This window comes from Halichoerus grypus, chromosome 1 (genome assembly GCF_964656455.1).
Source record: "Halichoerus grypus chromosome 1, mHalGry1.hap1.1, whole genome shotgun sequence".
Classification (NCBI taxonomy): domain Eukaryota; kingdom Metazoa; phylum Chordata; class Mammalia; order Carnivora; family Phocidae; genus Halichoerus; species Halichoerus grypus.
The window spans coordinates 204562002-204586179 of record NC_135712.1 but is presented as its reverse complement, the minus strand read 5'-3'; the positions used below and the strand labels follow the sequence as shown (position 1 = coordinate 204586179).

At 52.8% G+C, this 24178-nt stretch overlaps 1 protein-coding gene and 1 long non-coding RNA gene across 3 annotated transcripts in view; one reads left to right on the top strand and one right to left on the bottom strand.

Annotated features, from left to right (window-relative positions):
• The first annotated feature begins 110 nt into the window (after positions 1-110).
• LOC144378878 (uncharacterized) lies at positions 111-8933 on the top strand. Its single transcript, XR_013440812.1, has 3 exons — positions 111-532; positions 5429-5517; positions 5700-8933. It is a non-coding gene; the product is annotated as an uncharacterized LOC144378878 (long non-coding RNA).
• The window catches only part of MED26 (mediator complex subunit 26), a 53422-nt gene continuing 31620 nt past the window's right edge, over positions 2377-24178 (bottom strand). For both annotated transcript variants that reach the window (XM_036095407.2, XM_078054099.1), the window contains exons 2-3: positions 5664-5738; positions 2377-5036 (exon numbers count right to left, since the gene is read on the bottom strand). In XM_036095407.2, the coding sequence (XP_035951300.2) occupies positions 3384-5036; positions 5664-5738 (1728 nt within the window). In that variant the 3' untranslated portion in view covers positions 2377-3383. The remainder of the gene's footprint in view (positions 5037-5663; positions 5739-24178) is intronic.

The following is a 24178-nucleotide window of genomic DNA, read 5'->3' as shown; positions in this document are numbered from 1 at the left end:
CTCCCCATTGGTCGCCGCTGCCTCGCGTCACCGCCTCGCGCCGGCCGACGCGTCCGCCACCACGTAGCGGGCGCAGGCCCCGCCCCTCCGGTGGATTTCCGGCCGGGGCGGTGCCTATCGCGGAAGCGGAAGGTGGGGAAGCGGAGACTTGCCTAGCGGGGTTTCCCCGGCGGAGGGTTGGCCTGGAGGACCCTGGAGCCGCGGCTCGAGCTGAGTGGGCAGAAGTGCAAAGACCGTGTCTCGTCGGCGTCTGTGAGCGGGCCATCGAGCTCGGGAGTCAGACCTCGATTCCCACGCTACATCGGCGTCCTCCAACCATACTCCTGATGGGCGGGCGACGGCGGACACCAAGGATAAAAGACCAGACCTTTCCGGAAAAGAAACCAAATTGTGAAAAGCTTTCCATAGGCTAAATTTTTTCTGCAAAAACACGGGAGGGACTTCCATGGCCGGACTCCCAACAGAAGGGCTAGGCCGGAGCGCCCGGTCTCTGGGGGCTTGTTCTGGGAACCACTGCGACGTGTGCTGTGCGGTAGGTGTATGACCATCTCCATTTCACAGACGGACAGACCGAAGCCCAGAGAAGGGAGGCGACTTGGCTTAGGTCCCCTGGCCAATTCGGGAGCCGTGGCCATGGTAGCCTACTCCCGCACCTGTCTCCAGGGCTCTTGCAGGCGGGAGAGGTTGCCGGGCCCTGACTGCTGATGCCCAAGGCCAGGATAGAGCAGACCCAGACCCCAGCGGAGGAAGACAAGATGGTGTTTTCAGCGGGATGGTTTTATACTAAAGGACTTTGATTTGTTCCAAAAATCATGTACTGACAACTTTTTGGGGGAAGGGGTGGGGGTTAAGATGCCCTTTTACAATGTCTTTACTTGGCAAATTAGAAAGTGGCAACCCACTGATTTCCAAAATGTGGGAGGGAAATCTTAATTTTGTGTTCTCAAAAGCAGGCAGTATCTTTATGCTGGGGCTTACTGGATACTTAGACGCAGAAGTGGTCCTGCAGGTGAGGGCAGGGAGCAGGGACCTGTCCTAAAGCCCGGGTCTGAGAAAAGGAGATGCTCATAAGATGCCAACCTGTATCCTAGTATATTCCAGCTGTGCTTACGACCCTTTGTCACAGAGTAAGTCACTTCCTGGGGACACCCACACAGCAGCAGGGCTGGCCCACATTACAGGCACAGTGGATTTAGGAAAGTAATTAGTTACTCCATAGCACAAAGGGTTCTACTGACATGCTCCCCCCCCCCCCTTTTTTTTGGCTTAAACTCTTGTTTAACTTATCCTCACAGCTCTGGAGTAAGCACTTTCATCTCCCAGATAGAGACGTGTGTATGAGTGAAGTGATTATCTTAGAGCCATACAGCTCATAGATGGGAGGTCCAGAGTCCAACCTCAGCCTGTCCTCAAAGCCACTTCATCCACTGCCCTTATCTTAGGGTGGGTGTGTCTTGTACCAACACCATGTCAGAAATCCCTGCTGCTTCTGAAATTGTGGCTCTGGGCTGACTCAATGGTTCTGGACCCCCTGGTTCACCCTATGGGACTGTCCCTCTTTTTTTTTTTTTTTAAGATTTTATTATATTTGTCAGAGAGCGAGCGAGTGCGAGAGCACACACACCTGGCAGAGGGTGTGCCAGGCAGAGAGAGAAGCAGACGCGGGACTCGATCCCAGGACCCTGGGATGATGACCTGAGCCGAAGGCAGACGCTTAACCGACTGAGCCACCCAGGTGTCCTGGGACTGTCCCTCTTAAGGGGTAGCTGCTTCCTCATCTGTGAAATGAAGTAGGTACATCCAACATGATCTATTCTGGACTGAAAAATTTTGAAAACCATAGTCGTAGCTGACGGTTTCAGGGGTGAGGGAGAAGGAAGTATTATCACTTTTATAGTCAAGGCAGAAAGTTATTTTTTAAAAATAGCACCTGCCAGATACTGAGACAGCCCCAGGCCTGCATGGGGAGCTAGCAGCCTGGGGCCAGAGCCAAGGGGTGCAGTGCCAGGCGTGGCTCTGGGCCATGCCCTGTAAAAGCCAGATACTTTGTGGGGTAAAACCAGGTTACCAAGACTTGGGACATGGAACCCCTTTGGAGGGCTTCTTTCTCTGGGGCAGATGGGATAACGTTCCTTCACGTGGACCTTCAGTCTCTGTCACCCAAAGCTAGTAGGTGACCCCGGAGGCGGAAGAGGCAACATGGCCCCGAATGAGTGAAAGGCAGGTGGAGGTCAGTTTTCATGCAGAACAATACTAGGCTGGCTTGGCCACTTTGCCCTGCCCACCTCCCTGCAGTCCGGCAAGGGAGCCCAAACCTCGGACACGAAAGGCTGGTATGGCTGTAAGGGACCAAATTAGTAACGATTCTGAGACTGGTTTGTGCAAATGGTTTTTTTTTTTTTTATTTCCACATTTATATCACAAGGTGTCCACTTACTGGACCAAATAGCAAAGTTGCTCCCTTCTGCGTCTTGAGAACACAGAAGTCTAGGTACTGTACATTCACTAAGGCTCCTTGTTTTTGCAAATCGCGTTTATGACAAATAACCATAAGGCAAACGAATCTAAAGGAATGGTTATGAGTGTTTCCAGCGTACAGACAGGTCTCCTCTTGCCCAACAATACAGCTTACACACCAGTAGCACCCGCGGTTACTTTTGTGTTTTTTGGGAGGGGACTCTAGAAAGGTGAAATTTTCAAGATATGCGCAGGAAGGGGAAGGGGAAACTTTGAAAAGGGAGAAAGGAAAATTATTTGGCTGGTGGTCAATGGAAGAGGGGGATAAAATAAACTAGAAAACTTAGATTTTTGCAGCATTTTTTTCAAAACTGGGTTTTAACCGAAACCAGATGAGAACGTGTGGATGCCCACGGAGCGCAGGGCGTACTGGCTGGCCAGCCGGGGTGCGCGCAGAGGCCGCCGTGTGGGCACAGCCCCTGCCTCAGACACTCAGGGCCAAATTTAAACAAGGAAAATGCAGAGAGATGAGCTGCGTGCTTCTGTTGCTGTTTAAAGGTAACCTCTCCCCCAGGTTGTCTGTGCCTGCCTGCCACTGAGGTCCCAGCTCACGGGTGCTGGGAAATGTCCGCACCTCTTCCGGGGTGGGGAACTAACGCTTTTTATAGCTGGTTTGCTATAGAGTTCTGAACTCACTGTGCCGGCCTTCCTTCCACACGGTCCTTCCTTTGCAATTTTGTTAGTAAACTGGTAGCAGCATTTCACAAAAGAAGGAGAATTTTGAGGGAAGAGCACGGAGAGACCCCGAGACTCCCGCCCCCTCCCTCCCGGCCCGGGCCGGACTCCCCGGATTCCCAACCGCTGGAGGCTGCCCGCCTGCCATGCTAACTGCAAGGTGGGAATGCACTTAGAGGCCGACAGGCTGCTCAGTCCAAGCAGACATAAGGCAGAATGTTCAACCGCCCGTCGTCCCCGTGCGGGTCGAGCGATATGCACTGCGTCCAGTCATACCAGTTACCCTGTGTGTCCTGACACCCGTTCACCCCTGGCCACTGGTGGGCCTGGATTCTGTCCAGATCGTCCTGCGTGACCTCGCGGTTCAGCCCCGGGAGGTCCGTGGGCGCGCTGTGAGGCACCAGCACGTGCGGCTTCCGGGCCCCGCGCCGGGTGCTCTCCTCCTGCTTCAGGTACTCAGACATGAAGTGGTGAGCCCCTGGGGTCTGTGCGCCTGACGATGAGAGCAGGCTGCTCTGCCGGCTCAGGTAGGACTGGATGATCTCGTTGCGCGACAGCTCCTTCCAGTTCGTCTGTTCAAAAGGGCTCTGGACGCTGGCCTTGGCCTCGGGCTTGTCCAGCTCTGTCCTGGGCTGCTCTGTGTGCACGGGGCTGTCAGCCCGCACTGGCTCTTTCTGGGTCAGAGGTTTGATCTGTCTGGTCATGGGGTCAAAGGTGAGCTTCCGCTCTTTTAACCGGACGGGCTTGACACCCGCCTCCGCCACCTGCCCATCCAAGTTCACCGTGTAGTCACGAGGCCGGTACCTCTTCTTCTTTTTGCTGTCCGAGCCACCAGACGAGGCAGCGTCGCTGTCCGCCTTGGAGGAGTCCGGGGAAAAGCCCGCCCGGGGAAGGAGGGGCTCGGCCGGGGGCAGCCCCCCCTTGCAGCCCTGCCCTGCCAGCCGCTGGTGGCCCTCAGGCTGCTCCAGCCAGCGCACCGGGCTCTCGGCACTGGGCAGCAGCTCGAGCCGCCTGACGGGTGGTGTGGACGGCTGAGCCGGTGGGAGCGGCGACGGCACCTGGGTGGCATCAAGCGCCTGGGGCCGTGGAGAGGGGCTGGGCAGGGAGCCCTTGGGCGTGTACGGGCTCCGCTGCCGGGCAAAGGAGCCCTCGTGCCGTGAGTTCCGGGGACTGAAAGAGCAGCGAGGCGGCCCCTTGGGGTGGGGGGGCCCCGGAGTCTCGTCCACCCGGTCCAGCTGCTGCAGCACCGCAGCCTTTGTCTGCAGGCAGGGGCCCGGGGGCTTGCCCAGGCCCGGGGAGCTGGTGTGCGGCCGCACAGCGTTCACGGGAATCTTGCCGCTGTGCTTGTCGCTCTCGCCGTGCTCCAGCCGGCTGCCCTCGGGGCCCGCGTGCCCGCTGCCGTCCAGGGCGCCAGGGAAGCTCTCGGGGCTCCCGCCGATCCCGTTGGTGGGGAGGGGGGATGAGTTGGGTACCAGGGAGTCATGGCTGGCTTTGGAGACCTTGGGAGGTGGCCCAGGGTGGCCGAGGTCACGTTGATCTCCCCGGCGCTTGCGGCTACCCAGCCTGTCCAGCCGCTGTCCAGGCAGCCTCTGGATGTCATTGCGGTTCTTCAGCTCATGGATGCTCTTGGGCGCGCCGGCCACCCCCCCCTCCGGCCGGCAGTTGTGAGCGCCCCCGTTGGCAGAGCCGGTGCTGCCCGCCAGCCCTCGCAGCGCCGCCTCATTCTGGTGCACGGGCTCGATGAGCTTCTGCCAGCTCCGCAGCAGCTTCTTGGCCCGCTTGGCGAGCTCCTCGTTCTTCGTTTTCTTGCGGACGTCGTTGATGAGCTTCCCAAGTCGAGTTTCCTACAACCAGAGAGAGATGATGACATGCTTTTGGGACAGCAAGTCCCCCATGAAAAGGGAGCTGAGAGCCCCTGGTCTTTGGATTAATCCCACTGCCCCTTTAAACCACGGAGTTCCTGGGTAACAAAACCCATGGGGATTTGGGGTCCTTTGTGACATCTAACTTCTCAAATCTAGTCCTCAAACTTCAGGGTCCCAGGGCCACGGGCGGCATCTTCAGAAGCACCGTCCCGCAGGCTCCTGGCACCTAGAGGCTGTGGACCGTCAGGCCAGTGCAGAGACACTGTGCCAGGGAAGCTCTTTGGGTGAAAGCACACTACGGCAAAGGCAACAGCAAACGGAAGGCCTGAGCCCGCATCCCTCACTGGAGCCTCTCCCCCTCCTCCCCCCAGGCAGGCCTCCCAGCCCTGGGACTAGAGCTACCCAATTCCTGCAGTGACCATAGGAAGATGTTGCTTTCGGCACAGCCTAGGCCAGGAGGGTATGTACACCGCTTACTCAGCACTACTAAGTCCTCACCTGGCCAGTGAGAGCAAAGGCTCCAAGAAGCCAGGAAGGACTCGGGTTGGGGAAGCCCAGGCCCTGCCCACCCTTCTCTTCCCAAAGTTGGGTCCTGGGGACACTCACCTCCAGTGCCTCTTTGGTAATGGGGTATTTCTCCAGGCTGGAGATGACTTCCAGCACCGCCACCATGTTCCGGATCTGCAAAACAAGAGCCACTTGTCAGACCTCTGCCCTTCTCCCTGTTCCAGCCCACTCTGGGCCTCTCCCTCCCAAGAGCCAGTGGAGTCAGCGACATCAAAGTTCTCACCCCATGCCATCTCCTACCTGCTCCTGAGGCCAGCAAGGTACCCAGTGCTCACCCTCCCGTCCGCCTCCTCTAGTGCATGGGGTGCAGTTGACCACGAGCCCGTCCATGGCCATGCCCACCTGCCCAAGTGGCTGTCACACGGCTGAAACCCATGATGTTCATGAAATAAGCTCTGCTCCTGATCCGGGAGAGGTATTCTACTCTACCATCTCATGGGGGGCAGGGTGCTGAAGGATTCATCAAATAAAACACACCGAGCTTAAAAGATAAATAAAGGCATACCTCCTTTTGTGTTCTTAGCTTTACTACACTTCACAGATACTGTGTTTTTTACGAATTGAACTGTGGCAGCCCTGCACTAAGCAAGTCTATTGGTGCCATTTTCCAACAGCATTTGCTCACCTTGTGTCTGTCTCTGTGTCACATTTTGGTAATTCTCATAATTTTTCAGATTTTTTAACTATTTTATGTGTTATGGTGATCTGTGATTAGCGATTCCTGATGTTACTACGTGACCGCTTTGGGGCGCCACAAACCGCCCATGTAAGCCGGCGAACTTCATCGGTGCTGTGTGTGTCCACTGCCCAGCCACTGCCCTCTCCCCTCTCCTTGGGCCTCCCTGTTCCCTGAGACACAACAGTGTTGAAATTAGGCCAAATGAGACCCCTACAATGGCCTCTACGTGTTCAAGTAAAAGGAAGAGTCACACACCTCTCACTTTATATCAAAAGCTATAAATGACTTACACTTAGGAAGGCATGCCCAAAACCAAGATAGGCTGAAAGCTACGCCTCTTGTGCCAAACACTTTGCCAAGCTGTGAAGGCAAAGAAAGTTCTTGAAGGAAATTAAAGTGCTAGTCCAGTGAACAAACACGGGTGATAAGAAAGCGAACCCGCCTTATTGCTGATGTGGACTAAGTCTGAGTGGTCTCGCTAGATCAAACCACCATATTCCTTTAAGCCAAAGCCTAGTCCAGAGCAAGGCCCTAACTCTCTTCAATTCTGTGAAGGCTTAGAGAAGTGGGGAAGCTGCAGAAGGGAAGTCTGAAGCCAGCAGAGGTTGGCTCATGAGGTTTAAGGAAAGAAGCCAACTTCATAACCTAAAAGTGCAAGGTGAAGCAGCAGGTGCTGATGTAGAAGCCACAACAAGGGATCCAGAAGATGTAGCTGAGATAATTCATGAAGATGGCTACACAACAGATTTTCAGTGTAGACCAAACAGCCTTCTATTGGAAAAAGATGCCATCCAGGACTTTCATAGAGAGAAGTCAATGCCTGGCTTCAAAGCTTCAAAGGACTGGCTGACTCCTGTTGCAGGCTAAATGCAGTTGGTGACTAAGTTGAAGCCGATGCTCATTTACCATTTGGAAAATCCTAGGGCCCTTAAGAATTATGCTAAATCGACTCTGCCTGTGCTCTAGAAATGGAACAACAAAGCCTGATGACAGCACATCAGTTTGCAACATGGTTTACAGACTATTTTAAGCCTACTGTTGAGACTTACTGCTCAGGAAAAAAGATTCCTTTCAAAGTCTTACTGCTCGTTGACAATGCACACGGTCACCCAAGAGCTCTGATGGTGACGTGCAGTGAGATGAATGTTGTTTGCATGCCTGCTGACACCACATCCATTCTGCAGCCCATGGACCAACTTTCTTTTTTTTTTTTAATATTTTATTTATTTATTCATGAGAGAGAGAGAGAGAGAGAGGCAGAGGCAGAGGGAGAAGCAGGCTCCCTGCCTAGCAGGAAGCCTGATGCGGGACTCGATCCCAGGACCCTGGGATCATGACCTGAGCCGAGGGCAGACGCTTAACCATCTGAGCCACCCAGGCGCCCCCCCCATGGACCAACTTTCAAGTCCTATTCTTTCAGAAGTACATTTTGTAAGGCTACAGCTGCCATAGACAGTGATTCCTCTGATGCATCTGGGCAAAGTAAATTGAAAACCTTCTGGAAAGGGTTTACCATTCTAGACGCCATTAAGAACATCTGTGACTCATGGGAAGAGGTCAAAATACCAAAATGAACAGGAGTTTGGAAGAAGTGGAGTCCAACCCTCATGGATGACTTTAAGGGTTCAAGACTTCTGTGGAGGAAGTAACCACAGGTGTGACGGAAACAGCAAGAGAGCTGGAATCAGAAGTGGAGCCTGAGGATGGGACTGACTTGCTCCAATCTCATGCTAAAACTTGAACGGATGAGGAGCTGCTTCTAATGGATGAGGAAAGAGCATGGTTTCTTGAGCTGGAATCTACTCCTGGTGAAGATGCTCTGAAGATTGTTGAAATGACCATAAAGGTTTAGAATATTACAGAAGATGAGCTGACAAAGCAGTGGCAGCATTTGAGAGGACTAATTCCAATTCTGAAAGAAGTCCTACTGTGTGTCAAATGCTATCAAACAGCATTGTGTGCTACATACAGAGAAACTGTTCGTGAAAGGAACAGCCAATCGATACAGCAAACTTCACTGTTGTCTTAAGAAACTGCCACAGCCCCCCCAGCCGTCAGCGGCCACCACCCTGACCAGTCAGCAGCCGGCACCAGGGAGGCAGGACGTTCATCAGCAAAAGATTAGGATTTGCTGAAAAATGAGATAATGGTTAGCATTTTTTTAGTAATGAAATCTTTGGGTTTTTTGTTGTTGTTGTTGTTGTTTGTTTGTTTTAGAGAGCAGGGGAGGGGGAGGGAGAGAGAGGATCTTGAGCAGGCTCCACGCCCAGGTGGAGCCCAACACGGGCTCTGTCTCACGATCCTGAGAGCATGACCTGGGCCGGAATCAAGAGTCGGACATTAACTACATCATCACCCACGTGCCCTAATAATAAAGTATTTTTAATTAAGGTATATACATTGTTTTTTTAGATATAATACTGTACACTTAACAGACTACAGTATAGTGTCAACACCACTCTTACATGCACCAGGAAACCAAAAACTTCATCTGCCTCGGTGTATCGTGATAGTCGCTTGGTGGTCTGGAACCCAACCCGCAGGATCTCCGAGGGATGCTTGCACACAGTAATCCAATCAATTTGGCTACATTAACAAGACCTTTAGAGTTCATCCCAAGACACCAAAAAGTGACAATGTGGGAGAAGACAGATGCCACAAGGCCCCGAGGATCCGTATGTGTCCGGAACACAGAAACCCTGGGCCAGCAGACAAGAGGAGGCAGCGGGTGAGAGAGGAGACGGCAGCACCTGTGCTCAGCTCTCGCAGGCATCAGGGAATGCAGACGGAAGCCAGGAGCGGCTACCCTGCGGACATGCCCACCAACCAGCAGAACTGGCATCTGACAGGACCAGGGAGTTCTGGGCCCAGCCAAGTCTCGGAAGCGACGGCCTTTGTTTGGCAGTCTCACGTGTGCACACCTGCTGACCAAGCCACTCCATCCCTTGTCCTCTGCTCGCTGTGAGCCAGGCCCTGCTCTCATACCATGTGTTTCCATGCGGCACTACTCTGTGCAATCACAACGACTCCATGGGGAAGGTGCTATTATCACATTTTACAGAAAGGAGACGGCACACAAAGGTGCAGGTCATGTAGTCCAATGTTATAGGGACACCAGTGTCTTCCAAGAGTCAAAGGAGCAGAATGAAAAATTCAAGAGTAACAGAAATGAGCCAACTGTAGCCTTAGTGCGCCAACAAGCAGCAGCTCAGACCACGGGAAGTGAAGAAGCTCAGACCACAGGGAGTGGAGTCACAGAAAACACAGACTGCATGATTCCATTTACACCAAACATCAGAGCATACTCAAAAATTAATTTAAAATCAGTCACAGACTTGGCCCCTGGCTGGCTCAGTCAGTAGAGCATGTGACTCTCAGTCTCGGGGTCATGAGCTTGAGCCCCACGCTGGGCGTAGAGCTTACTTTAAAAAAAAAAATCTATCTATCTATCGATCTATCTATCTATCCATCTATCTATCTATCTATATTCATTCCTAAAATCAATCACAGACCTAAATATGAAAGCAAAAACTCAAAGTCTTTTAGAAGACACAGGAGAATATCTCTGCAACCTTGGGGTAGACAAAGATTTCTCAGGACCCCCAAAGCAGTAACCACCCAAGAAAAAATACTGACAAACTAGGCTTCATGAAGATTAAGAACTTCTGCTTACTACAAAAAGCAAACCTCAGCCCGGAGCACGTGCTGACAAAGCATGCCCAGTGAAGGGCTCGGCTCCAGAAGAGATAAAGAGCTCCTCCGGCTCAACAACCCCCAGCAGATGCAGGTTTCCGTGGGCTGGCGAGACGGGAGCCCGCGCCCTGAGGAAGGCCCCCCTCACCCCCCAAGATCACACAGTGAGCACATCACACGCCCACACACACTAGAACTGAGTTCTGCAGGCACGCAAAAGGGCACAAGGAAAGGTACATCTCCCACCCAGCCACTGCAAGTGTTTCCCTGTATCTTTTCCAAAAATATTCCTTGCATATAAAAGCTTGTGTACATACTTACCACACATTAAAAAAAAAAAAAAAAAAGCAAAACATGATTCTATGCCTTACTTTTTCTCACTAACATCAGAAACATCCAACATCACAGACCTCCTCCCTTTGCTCTTCCTTCCAGTTGGGGTGGGGGGAGGGAGGCCCCACTTGAGCAGTGCTGTGTCCCTCCTTTTCCACTTACTGTTACAAATAAGGCTGCAACCTCCACCTTTACTAGAGGTAGTTCTGGGCTAACACACAAGCTGCTAGAGGGGCTGCTGGCACCAAGGCCATGAATGACTGTAATCAGCCGCCGGGGAGGCTGCTCCCATTCCATGCCCACTGTAGGAGAGGAAGGTGGGGAAGCCTGTTTCCCACATCCTTGCCAGCACTGTGATATACTGATTTCCTCTGCTGCCAAAATGATCACACAGGATCACAAACTTGAGTGGCTTAAACACCATGCATGTATATATCATGTCAGGTTCCGGAGGGCAGAAGTGTGTTTCGGGTCCCCCTGGGCTGAGATCCAGGTGTAGGCACACTGCCCTCCTTTCGGGAAGCTCTCGAGGGCCCTTTCCTATTCCTTCAGGTGTTGACAGAATTACTCCTCCTTGCTGTACTGAGGGCCCCCTTTTCTTGCTGGCTTGGCTGTCATCTGAAGGCCATTTCCAGCTTTTTGGAGGACGCTGCATTCCCCAGCTCATGGCACCTCAGTTCACCTCCCAAGCCAGCAGCAGGGCTGAGTCCTCACACTGCACCTCTCTGACCCGGCCAGGAAAGGGTGTCCACTTCTAATGATTTGATGAGGCTGGGCCCACCTGCATAATCCAGGTCTGCACCCTTAGTCACACGTGCATCGTCCTTTTGCCAATGTAAGGTACCACACGCGCAGGTTCCGGGGACTAGGATGTAGACATTCTTGGGGGCTGGGACTCTGCTGGCCACATGTATTCCCAGCTTCTCTGCCTTATTTCCAGCTGAAGGCAGCTGTCACCTCCACCCGCCACCCCAGGTTCTCTGTGTCTCTTCTGAGTGTAAACTGCGGTGACCACAGAGCACCAAGGTGGCCCTCACTCTGCCCGACAGAGCCCTCACAAACTGCCCCTCTGTCAGGGGGCCCAATCCACACCTTGGCAACAAGGCCTCCCCTCGCAATGTTCTCATTCAGGGCTGTGCCTGAGAACACACACACCCAGACAGCCCCAAAAACCTACTCCAAGCTGCACTGAAGGAAGGGGTCTGAGAAGAGACACATTCCATCCTTCACATACCTTTGACATGTCACGGACAGGGATTCGGCGCAAGAAGAGACCACATAGCGAGGAGGCCAGTACCACAGGGACAGCGAGGCCACCCACTCCTTGTCCCCAGCCCTGGGATTCCAGCCCCAATGGGGTCCTGAGCTTGCCACATGGCCTGTCTCCACCCCAGTGACCTCACCCTGTTATATTTAGAGCCCTGGGTCCCCACACACTCCCGAACCAGAGTCCCTGCAGAGCAAGCTCGGCAGCACAAACTGTCCTTGTCCTTGGGCAGACACTGTCCCGCTTCCAGATAGGAGGGGGGAGGCAGAACACCTGGGCAACCCGAGGCTGGCAGCAAGCTAGCACCGGAGACCTCACACAGCTGGAGCCGCTCCTGGAAGCTGTGCGGGAGCGGGGGGTCGGGGGAGGTCTGCAGGCCCTACCGTCCTTGCTGAGCAGCTCCCACACCTGAGTGCCTGGGCAGACTCTGGCTTGGAGCAGGCTCTCCGGCTCTCAGCCCTGTGGAAAATGCTACGTCTGCCTAACCTCCTTCTGCCCTAGCTGCCTGGAAGTTCAGGACCATCCCAGGGGCTCACTCCTCTGGCTCTGCCCTACCCCGGAGTCATGACGGTGAGGGCACTGAGCACTGTGTGAGAAGCACCACCTGGGCATTCCAAGTGCAGTCAGTCCCAAGGACCAGGAAGCGGACCCCGAGAAATGCTCCAAGGAGTCTGGCCCTGACGCTCACCACACCCGACAGGCAGGAGTCTGGGAAGCGCCAGGCCCGGCCCGGCCTCTGGCCTCAGACCCAGTAAAAGCAGTGTCGCCCCAGCCAGCCCGTGGCTCTGCAGGGGTTGGGCACGCCAAGACGGAAGGCTCCTGAGCCAGCCTTCCCAACACACCCACCCACACAGAAGCGGCAGGCCTCCCGGGATGAGATGTTCATCAGGAGGCTCCCAACCAGGTTCCAGCCCTGCAAAGCCCAGCACAGGGCCCTCTGGCCAGGGAGGTCAGTGTCAAGTGGAAGGCAGACCAGGCATGTGGACGGAGAGGGCAGCACCTGAATGGAGCCTCCCAGGGTAGAGAGAAGAGGTCTTAGCACCTAGGGAGATGGTGACATGGCACCAGAGCTCTGGAGAGGGGACAGAGGCCCAGGGTGAAGACAGTGGCACGAGCGAGGATGCCAGGAGGAAGAACAGACGGCGGGGGGGTGAGCTGCCTCCCACACAACCTGCTTTCAACTTTGGCCACCGTGGGAGCTAGACTGCCGCCCTGACACCAACAGACCGCTTGTCTTTGGCCCATTCTGGGTCCCTCTTGGCACCCATCTGTAGGAAAATATACTCGCTCACCATCACTGCACAGACACTGTTCTGCTCCTGTACAGGGAAGAAGCCTCTGGGCAGCCCCCCCGGCACCGCCCTCAAGGGGGGCTGTGGGCACTTCGGCAGGCCAGAGTCGCAGGGCCACATACAAACCTCCTGCTGTCAGAAGAGCCCGGCGCACTGGCTATCTCCCTTGGGATTTGTGCTTAACAAGAACAAAAACAAGAACACCTCTCAAAACCAAAGGGCTTTCCCCAAAGGGACAGAATTCACAAATGAAGAATGCCTGAGTGCCCAAAGTCTCTCATTTTCTCCTTAGGCCTCCTTCAATAGATGCAACTTAATTTGTATATCCTTAACACTTAACCAGACCAAGTGTCCCCTCCCCTTTCTACCAGTGAGGCCTTCCCATGTGAACAGCTCACCATCTCAGCCCACTTATTCTCCATTGGACTCCCGTCTCCGTTGGAAGTCATTAATCACCTAGCCAAGGAGCCCACAGGGTGGTGGTGTGCCCATGGCAGCTGGGCAAGGAAGGTGTCAGGAGAGGGGGAGGACCGCTCTGGAAGTGCAGGGAGCAGGCAGGGCAAGAAGCCAGCAGGTGACTGCTGGTGGAAGTGGCTCCTTGACTACCTCACTGAGGGCTTTCAGAGCCTAGACTGGAGGCTCATGGGGCATGAGCACGTACGCTCCGGAAGACAGCAACGTCAGCACCACGCGGGCAGCTCAACCAGCCAGCGTCTCCAGCATCGAGCACACAGGCACCCCCCGGCTCCGGCATGGGGAGAGAGCACATCCTCGCTCACACCTACGGACACTCCAGGGACACATGCTCCTCACCACCAACCCAGTGCCCGGGGCTTTTATGGGGTCTTCCCGCGACAAGAGAACCAAGAGCAGGCACAAAGGAGGCAGAAAGGCCTTTGTTCCTGGGGAGACCCTCAGCGCATGCTAAGTCACTGCTCCAGCCAGGCTAACCAGTGGTATTTGCTGCACAGGAAGAAGGGGGGCTGGACGCACCCAGGTGACAGCACAAAGGAGGGGACGGCACCCCACAGAAGCAGCCCGAGCACGATTCCGCACCACGCAGCACAGAACGCTACCACACTGCGGGCGCGCGAGGCTGGTGACATCCCCGTCTCCTCATCCGCTAGGCCAAGCGGGGGCACAGCCCGTGCGGCGCCCCACGACACGCTGCGCTCTGTGTGAGCCGCTAAAGGTGCACTGCTCACCCCCCAGCTTTTAATGACACGTTTCAGAGTGTTTACTGGAGAAACGCTGCACTCGGGTGTGGGTGGCAGAAGGGGGCTAGATGAAGCAATGCTGATTGGCTCTAAATTGGTTTCTACTGAAGCCGGGGCATGGTTACGTTATTCTACTTTTATGTTTGAAATTGGCCACAAATCTAAAAGGTTACAAAACACACCCATTTCCTCACATGTGGATGGGCCATCTCTGTCACTGGAGGTGGAATGAGATGGCAGCTGGTAGCTGCACAGAGGTGAAGTGAGCAAATCCCTGTTTTCCAATTCTACACGGTGGCTTCTCCCTATACCATCTGGTACCTGCGTGGGGAGGGAGGCCGAGGGCCGGTGGGACACTGTCTCCCTCCACAGTGAGCCTGTCTCTGGCCCCCTCAACCTCTGATTCAAACTACAGGGCATGTTCTCTTTGGTGCAACCTTTGGAGCTTCTCACCAAGCCCCCTGCAGGCTGCTGAGATGCTGCTCAACAGACTCAGGGTAAAGACTGCCCACACCCCTGGGGTGGAAACGGATGGGGGCTCTGCTCTCTGAGGTGGGTCCATGCCTCCTTGCAAAGAGCCCACAGAGAGCTGGACCCCGGGCCATGCCTGATTCCTCATGCTTCTAGACCTGCTCTTTGCCCTCAAATAGGGAGGATGCCACAGGTCTAGGAGGGCACCCACCTAGACAGGGGCCAAACAGCTTTCTGAAGGGCTCTCCAGAGAGCTGGGGATGGCTGCACCCATGGAGAGGGCAGGTTCTGTGGCTGGATTCCCAGAGTGCTGAGCCCAGGGAGGGAGAAGGCAGCACCCCAGGCTTCTGACATGACAGCAAGCCCCAAGCCACACCAAAGCCCTCACCCGTCTGTGGAGGCCAGCATGTTTGTGTTCACACATGCATGAGGTCAGAAGCCAGGGGAAGGTCGGTCAGAGTCTGGGGGCATCTCACAGTGGGTCCCAGCTCAGGTCACCCTGTCCAGGGAGGGTGGAAACATGGTAAAGAGCAACAGTAACCTAGGGAAGGGACAGCCGGCCAACACTGCCCTGTGGCAGCCCTCTGAAACCCAGTGACATCACTGGCTCCTCCAGAGTCCAGGACACCAGACCGGCCTCAGAAAACCTGCCTACAACAGGGTACGTGGAATCATCTTTAAAACCAAACCCATCGGAAAAAATATTTTAACTGGCCCTCATCACATGTCTGAAAGTTGCTCTGTGAATCGGATTGCTAGTCTCATCTTGGATCCGTGTTCAGAGCTGGGGCCAGCGCAGTGGGGTACACCTGCCACTGACCAGCCTCCCCCTCCCCTATTTCAGGGGCAACAGAGGTAAACCCCAGGCCCTGAGTAATTACCGCCCTGTGGGGGATTTCCAACTCCACGTGAAACAAGGAACCGAGACACTGAGCTGCAGTCTGTGAGGCCTGTTGCTCACTGTTCTTTCCTCCATACTTCAAGGGTTCCCACCCTGCCCCAAATCCCCATTCTCTCAGGAATTAAGCTGGATGTGTGCAGCCATGGTGGCAAAGGGGAAACCCTGTGCTCCTTGAGGTCTGAGCACTGGTGGGGCCCACGGTCAGTGAGCTGGGTCAGGCCCACCTCAGCCTAACTCTCACAGGACCACATTGTTGGGTTCCTCCAGGAGCTAAGCTCTCTAGCTTTTCATCCTTGCAAGCCCACTTTACAGATAAGGAAAGTGAGGGTCTGGGAAGGTAATGGAGATCCAGGGCTCACCACACTGCTAGAAGGTGGCAGAGTATGGTCTTATATTAGCCTGGCATAGGCTCTATCACATACAGCCCAACAGGTGCTTTACTAGGTGGGGTGAGGGGGGGCACCCAGATGCCACCAGGCTGGTGATGTTGGCATCCCGCCCACATACTCTCCCTGACCTGCCACAGCAGGTAACTGCACAGGTTACAGAGTTTCTTGAAGCCACATAGGGCCCATAGCTTTGTGCCTAGCACATCTCTGGGCTGCCTCTCCCTTCCCTCCAGGGCAGCCTAGAGCCAGGGAGACCCACATACCTACCCACCACAACAGGGGCTTCAGCCCCCCCAGTGCTCGCCCTAAGCAGCAGGCCACTTGGTAAACAACAGCAGCACTGGAGCCTGCTCCTCGCTAGGCCCAGCAATGGCGCACACCACAAGTCTTCCTGCTTCTGATGAGCGGCACACATGTTCCCAGGTGGGTGCCATTCTTTCTGTATCTCAAACTGCCTCGGCTGCAAGATGGCGCGAGAGATGGCAGCACCCGCATCCCCCCAGAGATCCTGGCTGAGCCCAGCCCAGGTCCCACCCCGTCTCCCTGAGTAAGGGAAAGAAATCAGTGTGGCTCGATCCTCCCTCTTGGCTCTGGAAGGTGCATCCTCCTAGCCCTGCTCTGCCCTGCCCGGTTCCACAGCCAGACAGGAGCAAGAGGAGCCTCCCTCAGGTTGTACCCTCAGCCTGGCCAAGGTGCCTTCCGTTGCCAGGACCCCAGTGGGAGTCTCCCACCCACGGGGTCAAATCTCTCTCATTCATGGCTTCTTAGAGGAATAATGACACAGCTGGCGGGGAGGAGGCTGGCACTGGTGCCATGTCCCAGCTGCAGCCACCAAGCTCACCACTTGCAAAAGCACAAAAGCACTTCCTCATCAGAGGGGCCCATATGCTCCCCAGGAACATCCAAAGCTGGAGCATGGCCACTGCCTGCATGGCCCTGACTGCCACACTCACAGCCCACAGAGCACCCGTGGCTGGCCAGAGCATGTAACTGCAGCTGCAGCTCGGCCCAGGGGACGGAAACCCCAGCCTGAGCCCAGGGAGCAGCCAGAGCTGCAGTGCCTACATCCCACGGGCGGCACAGGGCAAGAAGAGGAAGCCCAGGGCAGCGCGCAAACAGGAGCAGAGCGAGCGGCTGCCATCCTTCGTCACCAAGAGGCTAGCAGATGAGGAGGGGGACGCGGGGGAGGGGAGGAGAGGTAGCACTCTCCCTGCAGCTCCAGCCCCCAAACTGTCCCTCTCTCCCTCCTGCTTTTTATCGAAGCAGCTCTTCCCAACAAAACTCTGTACTTAAACTTTCCTGACCTCTGAATCAGGTCAACAGGACACACACAATTCTCATTATAATCCAGCCCCTTCTGAGGACACAAGAGCTCTCAATATGTCATCTGTGAGCTGGTTCATTCCTGCACTGATCCAACCGCAAACTCAGAAAGCCAAGCAGAGCATTTTCTATCTGCCACACATGCTCACAGAAGGGGCTAGCTAGGGCGCCTGGGTGGCTCAGTTGGTTAAGCGACTGCCTTCAGCTCAGGTCATGATCCTGGAGTCCCGGGATCGAGTCCCGCATCGGGCTCCCTGCTCAGCAGGGAGTCTGCTTCTCCCTCTGACCCTCCCCCCTCTCATGATCTATCTCATTCTCTCTCTCAAATAAATAAATAAAATCTTAAAAAAAAAAAGGGGGCTAGCTAGCAGGGCATCTGATGACAGCACTTGTGGTCAGGTCAGGGTTTCCCCCTCCCATCCGCGCACTCCTGGAGGAACAGCCAGCAAGAATCCCGGCTGGGCGAGACAGAAGGGCCCCACCAAGCCTATGGGAGGGGCACACACAATGCTCGACCCACATGCATGCGGAATATAGGCAATCCAAAGTGAGAACCGACCAGCTTTTTAGGAATTGACAGGGGCCAACCTCTGAGACTATGAAGTAAAACATGGAGGTGACAACGGTGCACTCCTGTCCCACCAAATGAAACACCAGTGGTGGGGCTGGGCAGAGAAGGGCCAGGCAGCAGAGCTGTATGAAGATACAGTGGGGCCGAACCTGGCCTCTAATGCTGCCCACCTCGGACTTAAGCAAGACCAGCCACCGATCAGCCCAGTTCCTCCTCCATGAGCAGGGAAGCCCGGGTGGAATGTTGGGAAAACCACAGATCATCTCTAGATTCTGAATGGTGCGCTGACCACCGTCTTGAGAGACTCTGTGCCCACAGGGCCCAGGTCAGGTGGGCCCTGCAAGTTCACCAACAGCCTGCTCTGTGGTCTCTTAAGACCCCTTGAGGCAGCACAGTGCCCAGCATGGAGCCAGGCTACCAGTCCACCAACCTGGGCTGCTGTAAGATCCTGGGAACCAAGGATATTCCAGAATTCCCCTCGAAAAGTCACCAAATGCTTTCTGAGCACCTACTGCAAGCCTGGAGTATGCAGGAAGGCATGTATGGCCCAGTCCTGAGGGATGGGTGGAGATGGCCAAAAGCAAGGACAGACACAACAGGGGAACACCACAACTGAGGCTCAGCTGAGCTGCCAGGAGCCCTGGTGCAGGGAGCCCAGAACCACGGCAACATCCAGCAAGCTCTTTTAGAAGAGAAGGATTACAGGGTAGGGAAACAAAGACACACCCCTTCTCAGAGGAACTCAAGCCCAGAACTGGCCCCACAACCTGAGGCTGCCATGCGACACGGGGTAGAAGTGACCACAGCACAAACAAAAGTCCAGGATGCCCCTGGTAAGCAGCACATGTAAATGACATGCAGGCTCTGGTAGCCCTCACTTTCCTGAGCACTCCCACGGGGTCACCACGTCCCTTCTGAGCTGGGTGGACACGAAAAGAGCAACGGGAACCGCCAGAACCTGGGTGGGGGCCGCACTGGTTAAGTAATTTGCCAAGTCTCAGGGTTAAGTATCAAGGAGCTCTTGTCTCCTTTTGAATAGGAACCTGACAGATCCGCAAACTCACCAGGCCCTAAACGCAATTAAGGGTGGGTGTGCCTGTCCTACACGGGGTGGTGGCCATCTGCTAGGACTCCCTATCGAGTGCTCCAGGGCATAAAGCACCAGAGAAGACTGTGCACCGGAGGTCAGTGGATGGCTCTGGGCCCACCCACCCACCCAGCCCACTCAACTGTTCCCTCGGCCACTAAGTGGGAGGATGACAGAGGCTTCCTACAGGCTCCTACAAGGGGAACAAGAGACACACATGGACACCCAGGATGCTGCCTGGCACAGTAAGCGTCCAGAAAGGAGTCGCCTCCTACACTTGGGAGGGATCAGGCCCGAGGCCGCCCCTCCCCCTACCTGCTGCCCAGCAACTCAAGGGCTCTGTGTGAAGCTGGAGGAACCCCAGTGGGCATAGGGACTCTCTCAGTGGGCATTCCTGTAACAGGGGCTACCGTGGAGAGAACCAAGGACACACTCACGAAACAGGAAGGAGAGTCTGTACATTCTGTGTCAAACGTCATAGAAGGATGGACACTCACACCCCACGACCCAACAATTCCACTCTGAGGCACAAAACCAACAGACACGTGAACACCCGTGCATGGAGACCATATGCAGAACAGCCCCAACTAAAACCCACCTGAATGGCCATCACCAGCATCATGGGTGACTAAATCATGGTCTGTCCATTCAGCACGGGATGAACACAACATCAGAGATAAATCTCAAAACAGTGTCTGATGAAAAAGCCAGGCACTAAAGAATACATTCTGTACTGGACTGAAAGCTCACAAGCAGGCAAGACTTCTCAGTGATGACCGAAGTCAGGGAAACTGGGGTGGCGAGCTGCTAGGAGAGGGAGCAAGAGTGGCTTCTGCGGAAACACTCTACTCCTTGCCCTGGGTGGGGGGTTACTCAGGCATGTTCACTTCATAAGCATTCCATAAAATGTAAAGCTCACAACTTGTGCACTTTTCTGGATGAGGCCATCCCGTCCTAGAAACAGATGCCAGAGCAGCTGGGGTTGAAGAGGAGGAGACACTGGCGAGTCACTGTGGCTCCCACACAGTGGCACAGACCCTGAGGGTCCCACAGAGAGGGCTGCACAAGCCCAGGCTGCCTCCGAGACACGCAGCATGCACTGTGCTTCAAGGCTCACAGGGAAACATGTCCACACACTCCTGCCCTGGGCAGGGATCAGGTCTGGGGAGGACAAGGGTGCTCTGTAGGTTCCAAGGAAGATGCACTCGACAGCTCAGTGTTCTCAAGAAGAAGTAAGCTCTAAACTTACTGAGAGGCAGGCAGGCAGCACCCACTGCCTGGGCATTGCTGGCCAGCACTGTGCTGGGCACCTGTCTCTTACCATACCACAGTCTCTTCTGAGACCACAGACCCCCAAAGTAGGTATTATGCTGTTTCTCCAGCAAGGAAGCCAGGGCACCCATTAAACATTTGGCCACAGGTTCATTACTGACCTAAGCTGCTAATCTTACATAGTCAGCCTAAGCTTGACTCCACGCAATAGGCCATTAACAAGTCATACTGGTTACCTGGGCAGAAACAGACAGCTGGCTTGAAGGAGGGCAACAGAACAATTAGGATAAGGAAAGTCTTCATGCCTAACCCAGGAAAGAAGCTATCAAAGAAAAGGAGACTAGAAATTAAAGTGGGGGAGGCAGATAACATTTGAAAATCAATGTAATTTGTCCTATTATGAGGGCCGAAAATGAAAAAGGCTTATGATTGTTCCAAAAGATAGGGAAAAAATGTTTGACAGAACTGGGCATCTCTCCCTGATAAAAATTTTCAGCAAACTAGGAATAGAAGAGAACCTCCTTGGCCTGATAAGTGCTTCAACAATACCCATAGCTGACATCATATTTGATGGTGAACGGCTCCATGTTTCCCCCTCACAGGTGCAAGACAAGGACAGGTGCTCACCACATCTGTTCAGTCTTCGTCAGGAGGTTCCAGCCAATGTTATAAGGCAAGAAAAAGGGGGGGGGGGGGAGATATCCAGATTGGAAAGAATAAAGTAAAACTGTATTCACAAATAACAGAATAGGCTATGTAGAAAATCTTATAACACCTATAAAAAAGCTACCAAAATAAATGAGTTTAGCAAGGTGGCAGGATACAAGTTCAATAGGAAATTTGACTATATTTCTATATGCAGGCAACAAACATTCAGAAAATGAAATTTTAAAAAACCAATTCCACTTATAATAGCAATTAAAAATATTAAGTACTTAGGGATACATTTGACAAAAGACATGAAAGAGTTCAACACTAAAGGGCGCCTGGGTGGCTCAGTTGGTTAAGCGACTGCCTTCGGCTCAGGTCATGATCCTGGAGTCCCTGGATCGAGTCCCGCATCGGGCTCCCTGCTCAGCAGGGAGCCTGCTTCTCCCTCTGACCCTCCCCCCTCTCATGTGCTCTCTCTCATTCTCTCTGTCTCAAATAAATAAATAAAAAATCTTTAAAAAAAAAAAAAAAAAAAAGAGTTCAACACTAAAATGTGCAACAATGAAAAGTGCAAAACATGGCTGAGAAAAATTTTTAAAAAAGCATCAATGGAGAGAAATACCGAATAAATGGACTGGAAGAGTCAATAGTGTTAAGTTTCTCCCCCAAACTGGATCTATACAGCTTCAATGCAATCCCAATGAAAATTCCAGCAGGGTCTTTCAGAGAAAATGACAAGTTGATTCTAAAACGTATATGGAATCACACAGAGGTCCTAGAATAGCCAACAAACTTGGAAAAAAAGGAAACCAGAAGATTATAATCAAGAAAATCTGGTACTAGAGTAAAGACAGACAAACAGATTAATGGAATAGAACAGAGTCTATTAACAGACCCACACATTCATGGTCAACTGATTTTTAACAAAGGTGTTAAGGCAATTCAATGGGTGATGAATCATCTTTCAACAAATAGTGCGAATAATTGGATAGCCATATGCAAACAACAACAAACAAAATTCTTGACCTCTGCCTCACAAGATACACAAATAATTAACACCAAATGGATCATAAACCTAAATATAAGGGTTAACTAAAGCTATAGACCATCTAGAAGAAAAACACAGGAGGAAAATCTTAGTGACCTTGGGTTTGGGAAAGACTAAAAATATGACAGAAAAAGCACAGAATTTAGAGAAAACATACGCTGTATTTCATCAAAATTGAAAATCTTTGCTCATTAAAATGTGACACTTATAAAAAAAAAAAGCAAGCCACAGACAGGGAGAAAATATATATGAATCATGTATCTAAGAATGGACTTGCATCTAGAATACATTAAAAAACTCTTTCAACTCAATGATTAGGCGAAGAACCCAAGGGAAAAAAATCGAAAAAATGGTTTGAAAGGATATTCAAATCTTTCAACAAAAAAGAGGGATGCACAGCAAATAAACACATGAAGAGATACACAGCATTATTAGTCACTAGGAAAATGCTTAAAACCACCATGAGATATCACTACATACCTATTAGAATGGCTAAAATTAAAAAGACTGACCATAGCAAGTGCTGGCCAAGATGTGGAGCAACTGGAATTCTCATACACTGCTGGTGGGAGTATAACATAGTACAATCACCTTGGAAAACCATTTTGGCAGATTCTTAACCTGAAAGTCCATCAACACATGGGTCGATAAATGAATTGTAGTATATCCATGAAATGAACTAATACTCAGCAACAAAGAAGAATGAACAACTGATATACACAACATGCATGAATCTGAAAATAAATACACTGAATGAAAGAAGAGCCCAGACCAAAATAAAACAAAAAACAGTACACAGTGAGTGATTTCACAAAATTCTAGAAAAGGCAGGCAAACTCTACAGTGACATAAAGCAGATCAGCAGTTGCCTGGGAACGGGGGTAGTCCTGGAGGGAAGATTAGAGGGGGCAAAAAGAAACTTCTGGAAATGATGTATATGTTTATTACCCTGACTGTGGTGATGAAATGTTTCTCAGACGGATATAGGTCAAAATATATCACATTGTACACTTTTAATAGGCACAGTTTACTGTATGTCAATTATATTTCAATAAAGCTGTAAATAACTGTGGAGGCCGATGATACATGCAACAAGAGCCCAGAAAAAGAAGGGGTGGCAGTCAAAGAGTAGGAACACTTCTTTGTTGCAGGGGAGGCATCAGACCCCCACCTGGGCTCAGCCCTCCTTGGGAGTGGAGGATGAGACCAAAAATTCCTTCTCCCCTCAGTAAAATGAGGAAGACTGTCGTGCCTGGGCATCCCAGAGGTATCATGAAGACTGAACAACAAATTCAATGTTGCACGTAACAGCTCCAGCAGGCACCAATAAACATCAGCTTTTCTTTCTGGGACATTCTACATGTCCCCGCAAACACCTGTGCATCCAACAGACTGCACATCCAAACTGTGGCTTGGAATAGGTGATCTGTAGCTTAGAGCTGGGCCCCAGCCCTCAGGAAGACATGCTATGGCTAAAGCTGGGTAACACTGTCTCATAGGTTATGAAATAAAATGCTCACCAGCCACCAAAGGCTGAACTTAAGGACATGTGCCCTCCTCAGCGTGCCCTCACAGTTTTGTCATACTTCTACTGGAGACCGAAGAGAGGAAGCCAACTTCCCATGCTCACGTGAGAGAAAGACCAGTGGCCACAAACATCTACAGAAAATCTCAGGCAAATGGAAGTCTTTTCTTCCCCCAAACAGCGGTGTGAGCAATAACCTGTATCCACCCTCCTGACACGAAAATAGCCTCCATTTGTCTGATAGCTTCTTTTCCCTCCTAGTTCTGCATGATTTCCAACCGGACTTAAGCTCCTGTGAATGAATTTGTCTGAAATCCTGACTTTCCCTCCAGACAGCTGAGCTAGACCCTTATCACTACTCTCAAGTGTGACCTGGGACTCAGTAGCACCAGTGTCACCCAGAGCTGCTTGGACGGGCACAATCTTGGGTCCAGCCCAGACCTCCCAGATCAGAGATGCATGTGAACAAGCTCTTGAGAAGATTCACACATAGAGAGAGAGTGGACAGAACCACCCTTCCCAAGGCAGAAGGTTCTGCTTGACACCTTGTGCCCAACCCATTCAGATACTCCCCAGCAGTAACGCCACCACCACCACATGCATCGTGCTTTCCAGAGCACAGGGCTCCTCCAATCCTGATGATAACCCTAAGTCTGGACAAGGATGTGATGTGCCCAAGTTCACACATCTGCAGGCCAGACAGGTCACTGTACTGCCCCACCAGTGGTGGGCTGCAGAATCCACAGAGCCCACCGGGCCCAGCTGTGGGACCCTGCCCATCCCATGCCAACCCCAGAGACGGCCCTGCCCAGATGTGGTGTGACGGGGTCCAGTT